Source organism: Chlamydotis macqueenii, chromosome Z, assembly GCF_036417535.1.
Source record: "Chlamydotis macqueenii isolate bChlMac1 chromosome Z, bChlMac1.mat, whole genome shotgun sequence".
NCBI classification, from domain to species: domain Eukaryota; kingdom Metazoa; phylum Chordata; class Aves; order Otidiformes; family Otididae; genus Chlamydotis; species Chlamydotis macqueenii.
The window spans coordinates 76,975,654-76,998,016 of NC_141593.1; the positions used below are offsets into that span (position 1 = coordinate 76,975,654).

At 42.0% G+C, this 22,363-nt stretch overlaps 1 protein-coding gene across 2 annotated transcripts in view; it reads right to left on the bottom strand.

Annotated features, from left to right (window-relative positions):
- Positions 1 to 11,465, bottom strand: part of EDIL3 (EGF like and discoidin domains 3) — a 257,434-nt gene extending 245,969 nt beyond the window's left edge. For both annotated transcript variants that reach the window (XM_086771054.1, XM_086771053.1), the window contains exon 1: positions 11,370 to 11,465. In XM_086771054.1, the coding sequence (XP_086627180.1) occupies positions 11,370 to 11,436 (67 nt within the window). In that variant the 5' untranslated portion in view covers positions 11,437 to 11,465. The remainder of the gene's footprint in view (positions 1 to 11,369) is intronic.
- Positions 11,466 to 22,363: the final 10,898 nt, after the last annotated feature.

Below are 22,363 nucleotides of genomic sequence, written 5' to 3' on the forward strand. Positions count from 1 at the left end.
AACATCGTGAATGGAAAAAAAGACAAGAAAAAGGGATAAAATAATAGTCCAGAGAAAAGAAGCAATGGGTTAAGGTACATTATAAAACCTAAACATGAAAAACACTTTCAAATAACACTGTGTTTGACACAGTGAAGACTTTTGTCTGGGTTTTCTGCCCTGAGTGTCCTGCAGTTGCAGCTGACTCTCGTCCTTGGCCATTACGGTTTGTCACACTGCTGATTTTCAGAACTATTAGAAAGCTTTCAATTTACCAGGAGAGTTCCAGAAAAAACAAAAACTCCAAGTAAAACTTTTGTGCAAAGGAAGAAAGTAAGACCTCATAAAAACCTCAAGTTTGAAAAAACAAAAAATCCAGATAAACAGAAAAGAATTACACTTCTTCCTACAAAAAAAAAAAACAACCCACAACCCAAAACCGAACCACCAATAAAAACCAAACCCCAACTTCTTCTTTACTCTTCCAGATAATAGTAAATGCAGTTCAAAAATTCAAAGTACTTTGTAATAAAAAAAAACTAGGTCACTACATAGACACCAAGGATACATACAGTAATTTCTAATTCAGGGAAATACTCCCAGAAAATTTCTGAAAAGCCTGAGATAGCTGTACGGAAAGCAGAAGCCTGTTTTATCTACAAACATCACCACCACTCTTCACTTTCTGGTGAATATTGCAGCATATAAATACAATATAAAGGTTTGGTTTGTGTTAGTACTAACAGATTTGTCAGAAAAAAAAAAAAAACAAAAAACAAAAGCCAGCACAAAAAATTGCACAGTAGTACAGCAATGCCTCATGGTCTCCAGCTAATACAACCCTCTTACAATTCATCCCACTATCATTGATATCCAGACTACCCATGAGACATCTATGCTGCTCCACAAACAACACTAGGAACATGCCAAAGAGTCCATACAAACACAATTTCTTCCAAATCCTCATTTCTACCAGGAAAATAAGAGATGTACTATGCCTTAAAGAGAGTCAAGACTAAACGCTCTCCCTCTCCACCCAGACAGCAATAGGAAGGACATGGCATAAGACCAACCCTACTTACTTGATCCGTCTCTGGTAGACTGATGTCCTTCTGTGGCCTTCAGGCTGCTCCCCAAAGCCCAAACTCTGGGCAAAACCAATGTGGCCAAAAAGCAGAGGTGAGACAGAGTCATTCCACTGCTCAGGGAGGGTATGATCCAAAAGAAGTTAGTATTTTATTTTTAAACTACATCAACTTAGAAGAAGTAACTTCCATAAAGCCAGTTTCAGCAGATATACACTACAGCTTGTAATCTACTAGAGTAGTAATTTTATGTCTTTTATGCTGTTCTCTTTCAAAGAACAGATGTAATATGTCTAAAATCTTCAGTAATTTTACTGCTGTATCTTAACAGGAAAATGGGGCAGAACGAAACTATACCCTTTCTGAAGCTGCTTTTTCTACAGAAAATCTGTTCTGAGATCCTATATTAAAGGCTTTTAAAAATTATTCCAACTGTTACAAAATACATATACCATGCTGTAAACAGACTGGGCATCCACAATTTGAAAAGTAACAGCTTCTAACACCTCATTTTGAAAACGGAGAAGAAATGAGAATCCCTTGCATATACAGCAATAAAGTGGGAACACTGAGTAACACTAACTGAGAGTTCTCCTGAAACAGCGATTGCAGATGATTACCTGTTTGTGAGATCCCTGCAACTCTTTGGGTGAATATTAGCGGTATGCTAACTCTTCTCACACACACAATTAAATGTATACGCAAGCAGCTGGGATGCTTGCAGAGCAGGAGCTTGCACTACAGGAGACCTAAGATCACAGCTTTTAGCAGACAAAAGTCATCAAATCACACTATTTCTCTTAAAGGTAGAAGCCCTTCTATGTGATGTATTGACTTTTGTTTTCAGACCTCAGGGATGCTCTTTGTATCATTTGGAAGGTATACGGACTTCAAGAAAGGGAAAAAATAAAACAAAACAAACAAAAAAGCTTGATGTGACACAAGAGACAAAAGATTGCTACAAAAGATGCCAGCTCAAGACATTATGATTATCTGCCAGACTAGAACATTTATAAGGTGAAAGAGTAGCTTCCTGAATGTCCAAAAACATAAAAGAAGAAAACTTCTTGTAATTCTTGTTACAGTCCTTCAGCTCTGAAAACAGTGCTGCTCTAGAGAAAAAGCCCAATTCAGAAAACTGATTGTAATTAAATCGGGCTGATCTTTATTCCAGCAAAGTTGTGGCACCAGTTTGGGATTTTCCTTCTTCCCTCCTCTGCCTTAAAAGGAAATTTTAGGTTCAGATTTAAAATTCTGTTCAGATTTTTCTACAAGTATAATGCCATAACCACAATTCATTATTGGAAAAGAAATCAATACACCTATTTTTAATTATTTATTGCTTTCTACAGGAAATTTAAAGAAATCAAAATTTGTCTATCAAAAAAACCCAATCAAACAGCAGACTAATTCATCAAAATTAGTCAATAAGAGATATAGCTCCCATAGGGTTGGTGTGTGAAGGGGGGATAAAGGGACATTGCCACTTGGGAAGGTCACAACACTTCTTGATCAAGCTGTTTACTTGCTGAAAGATGCAGCTTTGTCCAGTTGAATCCAGCTGTCAGATTCAGCACACACCCATACACATGAAGTCTTTGTGAAATAAATAACTGGAAAAAAATATATTAATATTTTAAACAGTTTTCTCTTTTTCCTCCCGAAGTAACTGCAGCATGTAGTGATTTTACTTATTCACTTTGGCTTCTTCTTTCTTCCTCTTCACTCTTCAGTCAGTCTGAATGATGGAGCCAGAACCACATCTGCTCACCAGTAGTTTTAAAGCAGTTTACTTGCGTAGAAATGAGTCAGGGCAGAATTTCTAAGGCAGGCAGCTCCTCCCGCTCTACTGAGAGCACACGGGGAGCTCCTGAGCCTCGCCTGCTTTGCGTGGCCGTGGAGTGATCTTTATCCGTAAGATAAATATTTGGCACAAGATAATTAGGGAAGAAAAACACTGTAATCTGCTCTCATCAAAATAACCTACCAAGACAGTTTAGTTAATCAGCACGTGAATGGTCCCAGGATGGTGACATAGCATGCAGATACTCAGGACTGGGAGATGGCAGGAGAAATGCAGAATTTCCTCCTCCGCCCACAGCCATGCCAAGGCAAAGCAAGCAGGGACACACTACATGCTGACGGGTCTGATTTCTGTACCTGGTTTCCGCAGGGGGTGATACAGAGCTGTACACAAGGCAGGGAGAAACGCGACGTTCTGTGCCTTAGGGTGGGATGGGGGAGTGAGTGAACTTGTCTCCGTGCTCAAAATGGTTGAAGTTCACCTGTTTGGCACTGAAAACAGACTTGAGACATTCACACATTGAGAGACAGCAAGGACCTGGAGGGGTAGGCCCAGAAACATATTTATTGGAAAAAAAAAAACGGGTAAGCTGGTACAGAGAAAACTATCTGTGACTTCCCCTTGAAGGAACCAGGTGAGGACATGTCTGATGTCCAACAGCCCCGTGACACTTGCTCCTCCCTCCTTCCTCCCATTGCCCTTCCTTGCACCAGCGCTGAGACTTGCCTGGTGCTAAGTTATCCCAGCAAGTTAAACTACCTGAAAACGAGGATGGCATAGAAATGAAGGTTGTTTTTTTTCTCTGCGTAAGACCGTCACTAGTGCTGAACTTAGGGAAAAGTCAGTGGCAAAGAGCAAGCAGATGGACTTGGCCATACTGCCAGATCCCACATGGCAGAGTTGCTCATCTTGGTTGATGTTTAGCAGCAACAAACTATAGAGATTTAGGAAGTTTCCTACAGACTAGACCCTTGTTTCATCCCTCCAGTAGCCAAGAGTCTCCGACTCTGAGGACAGTTTAAGTAAAACCACCATAGGAAGGAAACAGAGTGTAAATGGACGTGTACATGTGCAACAGAACAAAACCACAGCATTTCTTAGAGAAGCCTCTGAAAGAAAACATGTACCTGAACAAGGACACCAGGTTAAAGAGAAGCCTGGTGAAGAAAGTCAAGAGGTTACAACAGGATGGGCTTGATCACACCCAGGAAAATGAAAGCCATTATTTAAAAGGTTGATCTTTATCTTGAAGGACTACCTATAAACGATGCATCATTTTGTACGAGGTCAGAAGGTAAGCCATAAAAAAGACATCAAAGAAATTAGACAAAAGCATCACTGAAGAAATAGATATAAGATGCACCACAGAAGAGAACTACTAGGTCATTTTAGCTACGTCTCATGACAACAGCACATAATTTCTCCATCCACACTGTACACTATTCACAGTACTAATCTAATCTTCCCTTAAAATTGTTCAAATAAATGGATGTTCACTGGTTTTAAAACAGTTCTGGAATAGTATCTGAAAGCAATCAGCTACTAGGTCTTTGTTTTTAACCTAGAAAAGCCCTTGTAAGGCAATACTGTGCAATTCCTCACATAAGAAAGGAATCTGACAAGTTATATAGCAAGTAATATTTTCTCCATCTCTATTTCAAAAGCCAAAGCTGCAAAGGTTCTGAGTGGAAAAAAAAAAAAAAGTCAGTCTCCAAGTCCAAGCCACTGTCTGCAAACCTAATACTTAACTAGAAAAACAAAAAACTGGGAAACAGATTAAAGCAGTATGGCCTATGGGACTGTAATAGAGAATAATCAGAGAAGAAGCCCAGATTAAAGGGGCTGGTTGTGTGCAGTGATATCCAGCAGTGATAGAAACTGTCTCACATGAGGGAGAGACAGACTGAAAGATGTAAATGTTAAAAATAAAATAAATCAAACATCTTTTATTTTCTATTTTTCACACTCACACATGGCGTATATAAGTCTTATCCAGAAGTATTTCCTATATCGTCTGTTGTAGCTTCATTATTGTAGAAACTAAGACATGAGTAATCAGATGGCAGAAATTACTGTTATTTACGCACTGCTGTCACAGCTATCCATAATTACACAGGTTGACAAGGCATCTTGACAATGATAGGAAAAAAGCAGGTTTTGTAGAAGTTTTGTCAGCCTCCCTAGATAGAAGCACGGCAAATAAAATTACTGCAGCTAAAAATTGGCAAAGCAATCATCTCTCTCACATTTTTTTTTGTCTCTGTCAAAAAGTTACTATTGTGAGAGTACTCAAAGACACAGAAGAAAAGCCCTCTATGTCTAAACCGTAGCTTTATCGTACAGCAGGGTCACAACCTGGCAAGGTGCAAATGCCTTGTGTAGTTTGAAACTGAAAACAATTAAGGAAAAAATTACTTGCAAGGGGAGCAGGACAGAAAGAAGGAAAGAAAGTTATTTGCAAAACACTGCAAATGTATGTACAGAATTGCCACGTTCTGATAAAGTATTTTTGATTGTCAAATTTCTCAGTAGCTTTAATCAAGAGTCACCACTTGATGCAGACACTGCATGCTGGACAGGTTACGCCTCCGGATTTGCCCCTGCTCTCCCACACACCACCTGGGATGAGAGTCGACAGGGAGCACCCACACAGAACCTCCCAGCTCCTCTGGTTCCCCTCTGGCCCTGGCTCCCCTCCCTCTTCTCTCAACATCTTTAGTTTCCTTTTGGGATGTACAAAGATCCTGCTCAGGCTCCACGCAAGGAGAGTAGATCTTCTTGTGCCTGCTTATCCATCTGCTGCTCCTCCCAGCTGTCATCTGCATACTTCAGTTCACTACTTTAAACATTGTGGTTAAAATCCTAACTCCTAAAACTGAAAATTTGATGTTCTGCTGCCACGAGTGGTATAGTTAAGATACTCCAGGATTCTCCGTTTGGACAGCATAGACAAATGAATACTTTCCTCTGTATTGTCACCTTCACCAAACTCTTATAGTCACATAAAGCATCCGCTGCAAGTGACTCCTTATTAAAAAGTTGGGGGGGTGTGGAGTGAAGGATACTATTGGGAGTATAAAACAAAATGCCTTAGATGTTCATCGCTTTTATAGAATATAACGAATTTTGACTTGAAATATGGAGCTCTGTATCCTGAGTTTACAGAGCGATGAGGTCTTACCTAACATTACCGAAACTTACAAGATGTAACAGACTAGGTGTGTGGCACTAAGTGAATGTAATTCCTCTGTACACTACCTAAAGCATGGATATACACACAATATAGTATCTATGCATACAGCCACTATGTAGTATGTAAAATTGTTTATGTGTTTGTTTCATATGGTAATGCATTCACTCACACACCAAATACTGTAACTATTAGCTAGATCAGCTAGACACTTTATTAGATAATCATGGTCTGTTTCATTTTCCAGCTTTTAATACTCAAAATAGAAGAACACCCCTACTGTGATGAAAGGTAACACAGCTTGCTGATTAAAGAGAAAAAAAAAACACACAAACAAACAGAAAAACCCCATAAAAGTATATTCCCACAACAGGAAGACTGAGATTTGATGAAATCCCACAGCATGAAAAGACATGGACAAAATTCTGTGCCTCCAAATTTCTGGGACACTTCAGCTGCTAGCTCAGCCCCTGCTTTTGGTAATATCCAGCATCCAGGTCCGCAATTGCAGTTATTGTTTTCAAACGGGTCCACGCTCTCGTCCTGCAATACGAATGGCACAAAAGCTGTTTTAATCCCTACACACCGTATTGTGAGAAAACTAGCCGTACCCTACTGTCACCACACACAGCGAGCAGCTCTCCTCCTAAGGAAAGATCTTGCACAACCTAAGTTTCATATAAAGAAGGAAATCTACATCTTCTATCACTTATTTCTCAGGCTGATACAACACATTGAATTTAGGCTGATGTTGGCTTTCCTCCCGCTTCCTCCCTTCACTCCAATCAAATGGAAAATATATGTAGGTTCTCCAATATGAGACAACATCTTCGAGGGTTTTTAAGCATGCAAATGTTAAGGTTCTTGCAACCTTTATTTGTGTTTGAATCTTGTAAATCATCTTTTATTTTCATCTGAGCAAGAAAAATTACACTCACATTTTCACGGTAAACTTGTTTTTGAAGTTGAAATAAATTAAGTCTTTTGCTACTCAACCCGTATTCTTCCAATCTCAAGGGAGCTAGGCTTCAAGTATGCTACAAACAAGCCAAATATCATTTGTAATACAATGCTGATCATCCTCTAAGTTTTCAGAGACACTCCTGGCTCTTGCGGCGTACGTAAGTTTTAAACAGGTAAAAACCCCCAAAAAAATGGAAAACAGTAACATGCCTAACTCCTGTATGACACAATAAACTTGATAATAACATAGATCTATTTCTGACTCTTGCAGTTTCTTAAACGCCACTTCTCCAGACATCGTTACTTACGTTGAGGGGATATCAGGCTGTGAGCTGGATCCTGCTGCATGTATGGACATGTGCTGCACAAACAGCTAATTCAAGGTATAAAGATAATGGCTTAATAAAAAGTGATTCTCTTTTGAAATAACTTCTGAAGTGGATCATTTCCTTGTTTTTCAACTGGATGGTAACTGCAAAAATGTGGAGGAGGGAAGATAAGACAGCGTCCCTTTTCACTATGCTACCATTGATACACAACCTTGTACGAAGTATATCCTCTGAAAAAAAGATACAAAGGCTAAAGAGTAAACACATAAAGAGCAGAGAAAGAGGAAGTCGGACACTTTAAAAACCCAATGAATACTACCAGGACCATTAATTCCAGTTATATCAATGCATGGCTTGACATCAAATTCTGTTCTAGGCTGACCAGACACGTACTAGCCGCTATATGCTTTCTGGAGGCTATACGAGCAGTCATGGAAAATCAATTTGAACACAAATGTAATTTGTTAAAAGAACAGTGAAAATCTTTATGCAGGGTCACACTGTCAGCAGTTTGTACAGAAGCAGATGCCATCCAAAGATTCAAAGGCATTTGGTAAAACAGAAGAATCTTGGTCTTTAAAAGTGTCTGTGATCTTTTCAGTCTTTCAGTATAGCTAAATGAGAACAAAGCTACGGTTTACCTCTCTTTTTGCTCAGCACTTTTACTCCATGCAGCTCATTCCAGCTGCAAAAAGAGGCTTTATAGAAACTTCTAAGCCTCAGAGAGAGTGAAGGTTCCCACTGTGACGGACAAACAGCAATATCTTTGAAATAGTTCCTTGAAAGTTCCGACATATTTATCTCGGGCTCACAGGACACAGTCATAAAATAAAGAACTAGATTTTCTTGGCTTTGGCAATGTCAGTACCATTTTCAGGCAAACTATACATAAAAATTCAACAATGACCTAAGTGAAAAAGCGTGATACAATTTAAGGATGAGTTCACAATAAAGACAACTCAAATAGCACATCTTCAGAAGATCCTGTTGCTTTTAACACACAGACATGGAATACACTGATTTACTATGCACTTACAGTACCGTTACTGTAGTTGATCAGCCTACCCCATTCTACAAGGCAAATCTGGGGACTAAAAGAGCCACCAGTTTTAAATTACGCTTTCCTTCCATTTGATCCCAGTCTTCACTGACTGTTCTGAAAGGTATTGGCTTATTTGTTCCTAAAAAAGAATACACGGTGAGACTCAGAAACCTATTTTACTATGGATGCACTACATTTCTTCCATCTGAAATAATGTCTTGTAGCCTCTTGTAGTCACTCTTGTAGTTACTGTCTCTCTACTGCAAGGCAGAACATCAGATTCACTCACATTCAAATTTCACCACGAACAGCCACAACAGCAAATGTAAAACCTTACACTTGTTTTGAAATACGTATAAAGGGACATTCCTTACTAAAAATGCACCTGCATCTTTCTTACAAACTAAGGAGTAGAAGTCACTGCACCCTTGAAGTCTAGTTTCATCATACACATGCATATAAACACACCTCTGAAGATCAGACGCCTGTTACAGTGCATGAGATTGCAAATTTATCAGGCTGGCCACAAAGCAGAAAATTCCAGTCTTTGACTGGGATGAGTTTTTCATCATCATGATCATCATCACCATCATCTCTCTGTCTCTCTCTCAAGCTTTCTCCCTCTTCTCTATCCTTTAAAAAAAAATAAAAGAAAAAAGAAAAGAATAAACTTGCTGATATACTATGTATGTGTTCCAAACGCAAAAAGCAAACTAGGTTTTTAAGATATGATGAATAAACAGGATTTTGATCTCCATCATTACTTTTCAGCAGTCCAATAAAAAAAAGGACAGTTGGTATTTTTTTTAACAGTAGACTTGAAACACAGGTCAGTAATGAACTACATGACTTAACTTTGATCTGCAGTTGGAATTTACCCGGAAAGAAGACAGGGAAAAACTGGTCACTGGATGGATGACGCTACCATAGGTTTTCATTATACACTATTATGCAAAAGGACTCATCAGCAAGTAACGTTAAAGCAATGCACAAAAACTTTTGTACTGTTCAAAACCTGCTCTCTAAAGAGTTTCAGTTACTTACAGCGCTTACAGTCATCATAACTTTGAGAGGATCTATTAAAAGTAAACGTTATGACAGTGAGCAAAATTAACCCAGTATATCAGACCTGTCAAGCAGCGTTTTATTCTGTTTCAGTATAAAAAAAAGACCCTGAACAATTTTCTTCTGTTTCATTTAGAAAGCCAAGGATAAACCCTTAACTGAACAATTACAGCTTAAGCAATCACAGAGCAAATGGATTTTTTCCTTCCTATTTCACTTCAACTAGAAAATCTATGTCGTTCTCTCTGTTCTAAAGTTACCTAAAAACATCACAAGACCATAGACTTAAAGGAGAAAAATGTCTCAGATGTGAACTATGAGAACTCCTACAGAAGCCCAATGCGAAGTATTTAGGACAAGTCCAGACTTTGTGGCAAATACAGTATCTTTTGCTTAAGAGACTTTGGGCATAAAATGCAGGTCCAAGGACATATTGCGTAAGCTATCACATGCTCGCTGCAACTGTGTGAACGTTATTGGATTTTGAGAAGCCACCGTGCTGAATAATTTAAGAGCTAATAAAATATTCAATTTTACTGATACATTGGTTTCATTTTGAAATAAAAAAAAAAGTGAATAATGATGGGAAGGGGTCTAAAAGTCAATGGAAATATTACGTTACTCATTAGGATAACAGTTGTTCTACTAAGCTTCGGGAATATACAACTAGGGCGATAAAAAGGTCTCTAGACCCCAGAGACTCCCCCCAGCCCGGCGGTCACACGGAGGGGCAGGAGCAGCCACGGCACAGGAGCACATTTGGGGCTCGCAGAGGGCGAAAAGCCTGCGGGCGGGGGGCACACGGAACCCCCCACGCGTGACGGGAGCCACCCGCGGAGCATTTCACGCTGTGGGGGGAGGGGGTGGTGGCGGTGCGGATGGGACCCAGGGAGGTCTCGGGGGATGAGCTCCTTCCCCGACGGCTCTGCGGCTGCCTCGGCGGGGAGCGCCCGGGACGGGACGGGACGGGACGGGACGGGACGGCACGGCAGGTGAAATGCCCCCGCCATCCCACCGGACCCTTCGCCTTCACAGGAGCCGAGACTGGTCCTCCCTCTCCATCACCTCACCGCGTTCAGCTCGTTGCATGATGAGCTCCGGCAACTTTTCGAATGCGAGGAAGGAAAACCCATCTCGCCTGCACTATATTATTACTCTTACTACTACTAATAAAGATAACTCGAAGAGCTCTAAAGTTACTTTTTTTTCTGCGGTAGGGTTGGGGTATGGAAGCGGGGAGGGATTTTTTGGTGGGTTTGGTTTTTTTTTTTTTTTGAGGGGAGGTAGGGAGCACGAGACATAGAGAAGGCGCCGCCGGTTGTTCCAGCTGGAGATGCCCTAGTTAGAGGGAGGCAGGAAAAGGGTCGCCTGACAGGAGCTGCTTTCCGCTGCCGAAATGCTAACAGCCCCCCCCCCGAACGCGTTTGCAAACTGTTCGGCGGTTTGCTGGATCTCCGGCTCAGAGCGAACAGCCTTCAAATTAAAATGAAGACTGGCGACTGGGGAGGGGTGATGGGGGAGGAAGGGAAAAAGAGATGTGGACAGCTCTGCGGTTATTATTAAATCTTCCCAATCGCTCGTCTGGATTAGATTTAAGCTCTCACGGCATTTCTTTCCCCTTCTGGTATGAAAACAGAAGACGGATCTTTCGTCGGGTTCTGTTTAAAATGTAGAGATAAGGGGGTTCTTTGATGTCTTTTAGTTGGTTTGTTTGGTTTTTTTTTAATTAAATAGGAAGGCGAGCCCAGACGGAGGCACCCGGCTGACAGCCGCCCCGGCCGGTCGCGCCTCCCCGCTCCCCCGTGCACTTCGGCTCCGACTTTGCGGGAGCTCCGCCGCGCCTCCCCTCTTTCCCTCCCCAAAACCACCACCACGGCGGGGTCCCCCCACGTCCCCATCCCCATCCCCTCACCTCGGGCGGGGCGCGGTGCCACCAGGCTCCCGCACAGCACCAGCCAACCCAGCACCGTGCGGCTCATCCTCCTCTCCTCCCGCCGCCGCGCCGGCTTCTGCCGAAGGAAGGAGGCGGCTGGCGGGCGGTGCCTCCGCCCGGCGATGCGAGGCGAAGCTATGCGATGCGGGTTCCCCCCCCCGCCCCCGCCCTCAGCCCCCCCGCCCCGGCCTCTCGCAGCCCCCGCTGCCGCCCGCCCCTGTCACCGCCGAGGAGGCGCCCGCCAGGTGCCGCCGCGCCTCCAGCACGGCCCGGCCCGGCCGCCTCTGTCCCGCGGGAGGGCCCACGCCGCCGCCCCCTCCTCCCCCTCCTCCCCCTCCTCCTCCTCCTCCTCCTCCTCCTCCTGCTGCGCGATCGCTCTGCACGCCCCGAGCGGCTCCTTCGGGGAGGAGGCGGGGCTGCCCGGCGCACCCCAGCACCTGCTCAGCCTCCCCCCCCCGCCCTTCCCCGGCGTGGAGGATGCGGGGGTGTGGGATGGAGCACTGGCTTCGGACGGAGCCTTCTCCCGTCTTACCCCCCCTCCCCAAAAACACGCTCTCTGCCGCCAGGTCCCGGGTACGGGGAGCGCGGGCTGGGGGCTGCACCGCCGGATTTTTCCCTTCCGCGACAAATTATCACGTCGTGGTTTAGCGGCTGCTTTTATTGGGGAAGGGGCGCAGACTGGTGCGGTTCACAGAGCCAGTTTCACTCTCCGCAAACTTTCGTAGGTTTGTTGGGCGCTTCTCCGGCTGCCGACTCGAAATTCTCTTCAGAATATCCGGATAGGGAACTTACACGACATGTAAACGTCCGCTCCTCCACCTCCGTCCCCGGGTAGGATGTCATCCTGCCCCTTTCCGAAAGGAAAGCGAAGCAAGAACGCAAAATGTAGTGAAATTCCAGCAGCAGTCCAAGGCGGAGGACGGGAAGGTTCCATGTCAGACCACTACTCGCAATTTTTTTTTTTTCTACCTGTGTAGATAACAGCTACAAGAGTGAAATAAAGTACTAATTGCCCAGTGGGACTCAAAAGGCTCTTGAGATACTTTATAGCCGTAATTTGCATCACCTCTACATGCGCTCGTAGTAAAAGAGCCCGTATTAATGTTATATTAAACGTTAATGCAATCGCTGAGTGAGAAGAACACACATTAGGCTGTTGAGAAGCATTTCTATAGATACAATCTGAATATCCAGGCTGGTTGCATGACAAAAAGCACAGACATCATTAATTTAAGAGTGGAGACGAGTCGTTGAGTCGTCTGATCTGTTGGCTACTTTGGCTAGCATCTCACAGTAGTTTCCAGCATTTGATTTTATAAGCCCTTTGTCTGCCATTAAATGCCTGTAAGTGGCAGGGTGACAGCCCTTCCCTAGAGCTCTAGTTTTACATCTGAGCTTGCAATTAATAGCATTTTTCTCTGACATTGGAAGTATTTCCATTTCATCACATTGTGTTGTCAGGAAAGATTAAAAGGATCAGGCTTTTTTTTTTTTTTGCATTGGTGAAGCTATGAAATTGCCAGAAATAATACACTTCGATAAAGAGTATTTTACACCCAGAATCCCAGGGCATTTTCTGCTTGTATACAGGGCACAGGTGCACACACCAAGCATGCACTTCACCCATCACGGAGGTGCAAGCCTCTCTGGTGGCACTCTGCCATCAGTTAGCAGGGCACTGCAAAATTATCCAGCAGGTTAGGGCAGATAGAAAAAAAAAAAACCAAAAAAAACCAAAAATCTCCCCTACACTAATGAAGCCCATGCTAGCAGAGAAGATATGTTAGCACGGGCTTTAGTCCAACATATCTCTCTGGACATGCAGTAGCTGGTAGCATTCACCAAAACTTTCACGGTCTTCGCTATTATGTGTGCTCGCATAATTCACCCTGCAGCACTCGTATGGGCTACAGTCTTGCCTTCGTTTTGCTGCACAGATAGACTCTGCGATTGCATCACTACTTGTACAGCAACTTGGATTTCACACGTCAGTTTCGATGCCAGAGAGCTCCCTGAAGAACTACTGTCTGGAAAGAAAAGACTTCTATTTTTCCTCGAGGGCTGCTTTACCATCAATACAGAGATAGTGGAAATTTAGGAAGCCTTAACAAAGCTTCTGATATTAATGCATCATTTCTTCATGACGGTGCTAATTTTGCTGCTTATCTCTGTTTTACAACCAAGAATCCAGCTGTCATAATTACAAGGCAAGCTGCACTTCAGCTGTTGTGGCAGCCCAGCGTGCCTGCACCCCCAAGTGGCAGGCTTGCCTTTTTTTTAATTTTTCTTGAGGGAATTATCCCATAATGCAGCCCCTTTATTTCCCCAGTTAAGATAAATCTAAAGGGCCTAACTACGCTGGTGCTGGGAAGCCTTTTTCCACTGAGAGCCTGTGACTAGCAGCTGATTAAAATGACAGAAATAGCTTCTTCAAAGACAGACATTGTTTATTCAGCCAAAAGGGATGAAACAACAAAAGGCTTTTATGTTTGTTTCTTACCTAAAGTGCAATGCCTTTTTGTTTTCAGATTTTGAATAAGTTTTATTCAACAAAATCTATCTCCCCACCTCAGAGTAACCAGGCTGCTCCTGCAGCTTTCTTGCTGCCCCTTTCTGCCAGGCTCCTCTTCAGGCGCTGCTTCCCTCTGCTTGCTCCCCTGTGTTTCGTGAAGGACCCTGACTCGGGGATGCTGCAGAAGCTCCCCTTCATCCGGCACCTTCCTTCTAGCCCAATCATTTTTCTTAGCACAGAGCAATGCGATACCCTGCTCCAGCTCAGTGCTGTGAGAATGGCTCGGAGGTACAGACTGTTCCTTCCTCCCAACCCAAATGCAGCAATTATTTGCATCTAGGTTTTCTTAATATGGATTTTCTGATATGCATAAGCCAAACCTCTTTCCCCTGCTAGCCTGAGTTCTACCCAAGACTCTCCATGCTATTGTGCTATGGGCCCAGGATTGTTCTGTGCTTGCTTGCAGCCATGGTTGCGGCATGTCACAGTGCTCTCCACCTACAGTGACTGATCCCTGACCTGACCTTCTTGGGGAAGAGGCTGACCTGATGTCCTTCATTGTCCTCTAAAATTCAGAAATGGTGGATTTTTTTTGCCATTTGTTGTACACACCTTTCTTGAAGCAACTGCCTCACTTGACAGTGGGGAAAACTGCCTTCTGACTCCACTACCATTTATAAGCACTACAAAGATGTAAACATCATTTTCATATGGGAAACTCCAGGACTCAAGACATCTTGAAGGTTCTCTTTCCCTTATTTGCTTATATATCTGCAAATCCTTAATGACTTCCCAATGGTGAAGGCACTTGGCTGAAATATGGACGAGATGGGACTGGAAAGGCACAAGCCATTGCAGCTCAAGCTGACATTCTCACCTTTTATATGGGTTTTAATATTTATATACTATATATAAATATTACATTTTTGTATTTGTGTTTTGACATTTATCTGTAATGCAAAATTCTTTCTTCTGTCATGTGAATTCGTGATGTGCTTTGTGTTCTGGAATTTAGTACTGAAATGGGCTCAAGAGCTGCCAGGTATTAATCCTGTCTTCATTTTTCTGCCATTCACTGCATGAACATAGGACACAAAGCTTGCTTTTCATTTCCCAGATTGTTTCCACACTCCAGGATAATTTCTGCTGAATTTTAATTAGCTGCACTTTAATATCCAACTATTCATTTTAGTTGTCTACTAATCACTGAGAGTCAAGAACTCTTTTGCATCAGATTTTTTTAACTTCTTCCATCTAAATGATCAGCATTGTTTACCAGGAATTTCTGCCTAACAGGATTACCAGATAGGGACTGTGGAAACTGTCTAAATCTGCAACGCACCATGCTTAAGCTGAGGATCCCTATTGATCTTCTGGAGTGGAAGGGGTAGAGCAGAGAGAGAGATCAACTGCTGCCTCTCAAAGGGAAAATACAACATTGTCAGCCTCATTGACACTGGGCAAGAGCTATTCCACAGCCAGTAATGTCCTCATTTTTTCCTTCATCTTCCTTTCATTAGTACCTTATTTTTTCTTGCTTTTTGCCTGCATTATTCCAGTCCTACCTCAAATGCTCAGATTAACCCTATGAAGTCTTGCAGTACATCAAACAGGAAAAAAAAAAAAAAAATTATAGCCCTTAGAAATGCAGGCAGCCACATTGTTTGCCACACTACCCTTAGATAAAAAGCCATCAGTAAAGGAACAACAAATAATCTTAATGCACAAAACAAACACACTTTTAGCATAAGAAATAGAGTAGTGCTTAATGTTTATTAGTAGCGACATCAGGTCTAATACTTGTTACACAAAAGGTGAACCAAGTAACTCCCATCTGTGCTGCAGTAGTAAAAGAGTAAAGAGCTTATCCTTACTATTCGTCAACCTCTTGCCAATTTTAGAAGTCATCTAGTAAACATAAATGTGACCTGTCAATTACCCTATTATACCTTTAGGGTATCTTGGTAACCAGCTTTGCTTAGGAGATTAGCATTATCACTGGCTCCCATCAAAGCACTGGCCAGAATTGAGCCTTCTTATAGTGAGAGATCAGGACAAGCTCAGAGCACAGGGTGTACAAGCAGAGATTATATTGCCACCTCGATTATAATTAGGGCTATAAAAAGCCACTGCTGCACACAAGCAGTAGAACTTTCCATAATGTTTTCTGATAATACGTATTTTGTTCGTCAGGGATTTGTCATACACCGTTCACTGTAACCGACTACTCTGATTCTGCAAGTCGTCAGAATATATTTGCCTCGGAGAAAAGAACAGATACTACATCTGTCTATCACCACCACCGCAACACTGCCAGAATTATACTTTTGGTTGACACTGCCTCTGTAAAAAGAAATGATTCATTCTTTTATCTCTTCCCAAACAGACCCTGATCCCCTGCTTCTTGATCATGCAAGGTTTCCAGTTAAGTCAACGTGGGTTTTTGTTGCGTAAAGCATGGAAGACCCTGCTTCCCTCAAACCTCTCTGATTCAAAAGAAGTGTCATGTAATGCTGCATTGCCGGAAAGGGAGAGAAGTGGCTCTGCAACATAAGGGAACACTAAAAATCAATGTAAAAATAACAAAAAACCACCAACACCTTTTCCTTTCCCTTTTCTGTAGCATGGACTTTTTTTTTTGGTAGTTTGTAGAAAGGAAGCAACCAAATCAGTGCCATAATTGATTTGGATTCCCTTTCTTTTATCTTGGAAATAAGACTTTACCATCTACCGAGGATAGATATTTTAGAATCCCATGCAATGGCTAAATGTCTGAGTAAGTTTTAAAATGAATCCTTTGCCACTCATAATATGAATGTGTAATGGGCACAAGAACATAAAAGAGGAGAGGAGTGCACAGGCTAAGGTGTGTGAGCAACCTCTGAAATGAGGTGTTTCTACATTTTGTTCTACATTTCTTTCTGCACACCACTGAAGTTGTGGAACTAGATACTAATTAATTTAATCTGAAATTATTCCCTGCCCACTTGTGATAGGAAGAAAGTTAGCAATTTAGATTTATGGGAACGGTGAACAGCCGTTCTTTCGGCAGCAGGAAGACCTGCGTAGAGGCTGAGCACTAATGCACTTGTGTCTGTTCATTGCCTTTACAGACACTTTGTCACCAATACCACATGGTTCCTCTTCATAGAAAGGTCTGAATTAAACATTAATGTCACTCCTCTGCGCTGCTGCTGTTATGGTAACAAGGCAAAGATGCACCCCTGTCAAGCATCACTTGCAGCAAGCTGCACTTAGTGGGTCTGATACGGGTACAAAACGGTTTCTGCTCAAGACCCTGCACCAACAGTCAGTGATGCTGTGAGATTGCTGTTCTCAGGTGTGCACAAGTCCCTCTGACAGAGGACTATGGGGTATGGGCAGTTCTTGAGAGGACGATGAGTCCCAGAGAGTCCATGACACCGCTTAATCCCACGCTTCGCCACCTACTTCAGTTTATAAAATGCTTTTGCACTTGATAGCGAGGAGGAGTCTGACTGGCATCTCAAATGTTATGTTTCTGTGCCCTCCATGGCCTGCATCCCACTTCTATCTGCAAACTTGTGTACTTAAAGGAAATGTCAGCAGAAGAGAGACTGTCTGACTGAATAGACCTCAGTTCCTTAGGAAACCAGCTTAACACACACCTCTCTCCTTCTTGAGTTTGTCTCTCTCTGCACTGATGCACGATTCCTATTTTCTCCTCTTGCACACCGGCTGCTGCAGTACTTTCAGCTCCTGCGCTAGTAAAGATTGTTCTGCCCTGCTTATTTCTACTCCCTGTTATGGCAAAACTAAATCATGATTGTTAATGGGAGCATTAAGTCACCATCAAACACATATACCATTCTAAACAGCTGTTTAGAAAAAAGGGGACAGTTCTTTGCAATCTCTAGCAAAGTCTGCAATCCCTCAACACAGGGACCTATTAGCACCCTAAATCATTGCAGGAACATCAATGAAGTAGAACCCAGTGAACCAGGTTTGTAAAAGCTGGAAGGATTAATTCTCATGCAATATATGTTGCAGGCTTTGAAATCTGTGTTTCTTAGTGTTGCTATCACATGATCAAATGAGGCTGAAGCTGAATTTCTACAGAATACAAGAGCTGTGGTGAAGAAAGCTGATAGCGTTCCAAATAAGACTTCTTAGAGGCAAATCTGAAGTTCCTACCTTAAAGTCTGTAACAACTAAGGTGGGTTTTTTTATTTTTTGTTTGTTTGGTTGGTTTTCTTTTCAGTGCTACAAGAGTGCTAGAGTTGCAATTTTGCAAAGTTAAATGTGTCACACCAACGTCTGCATCCTACTGTTATTTATATTAGAATTCCAAGGACAATACCACGAATGAACTTGGTGAAAGAATTTATTTCAGATACCTACAAAAGGTATTTTAATCTTAGCAAACATATGCTTTAACCATTTAAACTGTAAGCAGCTCTTACAGTGGGTGACACTGCTTCTCCCCAGATGTGCTGTTGGAGATCATTCCAATAAATACAAAGAGTTTCTTCCTTTTTCTTTCCCTTTTTTTTTTTGTTACTGTTAATTTTTTATTCTGAGAGAGAAAAAGATATTTAAAACATAACTTTTAAAATTCTTTTGTCTTACTTTCAGCACTTACATTGCACAATTAGTTTTAACAGCTCATTCACATTGAATTTCAGAACCCAGGGGAGGAACCATTAAATCACAATTTAATGAAGTTGTGCCATCTGCATTTCAGAGGCTTAACCGAAAACTGAGCCAAAGATCCTGTGATTTCAAAATAAGAGAATATTACTAGAGCCAGGAGCCTTTTGACACTTGGTCTCATGGTGGAATGCCTTTCAAATCAACATCACATATACTTAATGGATTTCAATTACTGGTTTTGTCTGAAACAAGAAGTCAACTAACCAAAACTTTTTCTTTTGTCTTCTAATGAGCTGGCAGCCTATCACGACATTTTGTAGATCATTCAAGTTGGAATCTGGCAATGTGAGAGATTTTAGGAATACCTTTATACCACTGCAGTGAACTGACAGAACCATCCTGTCTCAGTGTATGCCAACTTTTACGTGTCATATAGAACTATTTTTAAGTGTTCTTGGTTTTCTGGGGTTTTTTTTCCTTGTTTTTTTTTTTTCTTAATAGTTTTTGCATGTTTGTTTGCTTGTTTGAGGTAAGGCCTAGAGATATGTGTTAGAAATTGATATTCAACACAAAAAAAAACCAAAAAAACCAAACCTAAACTTGAGTAAAGGAGATGTGCTCGTTCAGTTAAATTTCAGAAAGGTCATATTTTTCGTGACTGGTAGAACATTTTTGTGCAAGATGCAAAAGGGCATACTCATCTAAAGAAGACACAAGATCCTTGATTCTTTTCAGGTTGTTACTGGTATAGCAGGCTGGCTTTCTGGTATATCAATTAAATATCTTGACTGTTTCTTTCCCCCTCCAGGGAACTCCACTTTTCCAGTGAGTACTCTGGTTCTCATGTTAATTTTGAGAAATCTTCATTTTGTCTCATTTGATTTTATCTCTATTGACAGCTAAATCATATTTTCCAGACAGCTGTTGTAGAGGCTGGGGGTTGAGGCCACGTCAAAGTGCAGAAGCAGCAGCAGCCCCTTCCCTAGAGGAGTCCCACCTTAAGATTACAGTTGAAAACACAAAGCACGGGAGAGAAACAAAGCGAATAGGCAACAGAATAAGTAAAAAAAATGAAATATTTTGTGACAAAATAAGATCTGTCTGCGCAGGTCTTTCTCTATTTCTGATATTAATTGTATCAAATATGGGTCTCAGGAAATAAATCATTTGAAGATCACTTGGATCGTCTGTGTGTGCTGGTTTTGTTTGGGGGCGGGGGGCTATGGTGGCAGCTTCTGTAAGAAGCTGCTGGAAGTTTCCCCTTTGTCCTGCGGACTTGGCTGGGCCTAGGGTAGACGCGCTGCTGGCCAGGGCTGAGCCAATTGGTGATGGAATGTTCCCTGAAAATGCTTCTGGGATAACATATTTAAGAAGGGGAAAAAATAAAAAAAAAAAAGGAAGATTCGAAGAAGCGGAAGCAAAAGCAGAGAGGGGGAGGCGCGAGCCTTGTGGGCCTTGCGGCCCTCAGCCTCTGGCCTCCCTCTGGGTGGCCGACTGGGCCCGACTGGGCCCAGCCCAGCTGCGAGAAATGCAGAGAAGATGTGAAGAGAACCTGAGAGGCGTCTGCCTGAGCCACTTGTGAAGGATTTCTTGTGAGAGGAGCGGCTGCAGACGCCAAGCAAGTTAACGCAGGAGGGGGAGCCGTAATGCTGCTGCGGGCAGAGACTCCCCTGCAGCCCGTGGTGCAGCCCATGGTGAAGCCGGCTGTGCCCCTGCAGCCCATGGAGGTCCACGAAGGAGCAGAGATCTACTTGCAGCCCGTGGAGGACCCTACTCTGGGGCAGGTGGAAGCTTGAAGGAGGCTGTGGCCCGTGGAGGGCCTGCTGGGGCAGCCTTTCTGGAGGGACTGCACCCCGTGGAAGAGATGACCCACGCTGGAGCAGTTTCATAAAGGACTGTGGCCGTGGGTGGGACCCCACGCTGGAGCAGGGGAGGAATGTGAGGAGTTCTTCCCCCGAGGAGGAAGGAGCGGCATAAAGCAATGTGTGATAAACTGACCATAACCCCCATTCCCAATTTCCCCAACCTGTGCCACTCAGGGAGAAGGAGGTGGAGATAATCCAAAATTAAATTAAGCCTGGGAAGAGGGGAGGATTGTGGGGAAGTTGTTTTTTTTTTTTTCTCTCTCATTATCATGCTTTGGTTTTATTAATAATAAATTGAAATAGTTTTCTCCAAGTTGAGTCTGTTTTGCCCATAACGGTAATTGGAATGATCTCTCCTTGTCCTTATCTCAGACCTTGAGCCTTTTTGTTGTATTATCTCTCTTCCATTCCCTCAGAGAGTGGTGGGAGTGAGTGAGAGACTGCTTAGTTTGGTCCCGAACGGGGCTAAACTATGACAGAGTTAAAAGCTCCTTCAGCCTTCAGTCTGACATCTGTGTCCTCACAGAAACCTCCTAAGGATCGTGCAAGTCCCAGAGCACCAGCAGTGTTACTTCTTTTGAGTTCAAAATCAGGACATCTCTCCTTGTAGCAGAAGGTTGCTGCAATACTGTTTTACTCCACTAGCAGTAAATTTTAGTAATAGTAATAATACTTCCTCTAATGAAATTATAGAGAAACTCAGAAAGGAAAAAATACATTTAAGTATAGGCCCCTAGAACAAACAGTGTTTGTGTCAACACTGAATGATGGACCTTATTATTCAACAGAGTTTATAATGCATTATGACTAAATATTTCTAATACTATGGATAAATGTTAATAACATTAAAATACATAAATGTTTCGCGTAAATATTTTCTTTTTTTCCAGGGTTTTTATATATGTCCCTCTGCTTACTCCTTTTAGATATACTGAAGTGCTACCTGAGTGGTGGTTTTGTCACATTAAAAGCTTTGCTTAATGTTTATATTTTGGTGTTTTGCCTCTTAAGCAAGAACACTTTAAAGGGCAATTTCCATTCTCTATTTTTCTCAATCTGGAAAAGCATCCTGTTTAAGAGATTTTCTTCCATAATCACATGAAAGCAAAGAATATGATAAAGGGTGTTTCTGTATATATTTATTTTTGAACGTGGTACTCAAGAATTAGAATTTTCTGAAAGGCAGTTTTCTTTCAAGTCTTTTGTTTCCAGTTTGTTAAATAAGAAAGATAGATTACTGCTATAAAATTCAATTATAAAATATGGATGGATATACTATGGAAGCATATTACCTTTCAAGGTATTTTTTTAATGTAACCAGTCAAATATTTTAGTATCTTGCAAATTAGAGTGGCTTTTACAAATCATGCATACCCATTCACCAGAGATGTAATGAGGTCTAGTATCTACACAACAGTAAGGTTTTGAAGCTTTGGTAATCAAATAGCCAATACTGGAGCACTGCAGCCATAAAGAAAACAATATTAAATCTAAAAATACCTTTTCATGGTGGGAGGAGGAAAGGAAAAAAAGCAGAAGCTGGTAAGAATAGCCAAATACAAGCTTTGGAGAAGCTTTTTCATCATTAACCTTTACCAGGTTGATAGTTAAAATCCATTTTTTCAACCATATGCATGCAGGTAAGAATGACCCATTTACACTTAGATTTTTTTTTCTGGGCCAAACCAATTTTTTCAGCCTAGGCAAGATTTAAATTCACTTTCACAGTCCTCAGATTAATACAAGAATATTATATCTGAAATAATAAAAAAAAAATGACCTTCGAGCCTGAAGAAAAGTCACATTCTATTAGATGGACAGCGAAGAGTTGTACTTCAATGCCAAATGTTATTTATTGATTCACATATCATTCCTGCTTCTGGCAACTAAAATCCCTAGAGATCAAAGGAGTGGCCCAACCTACTAATACTTTAGAGATGGGATTTTTTTTCATCCTGTTCACT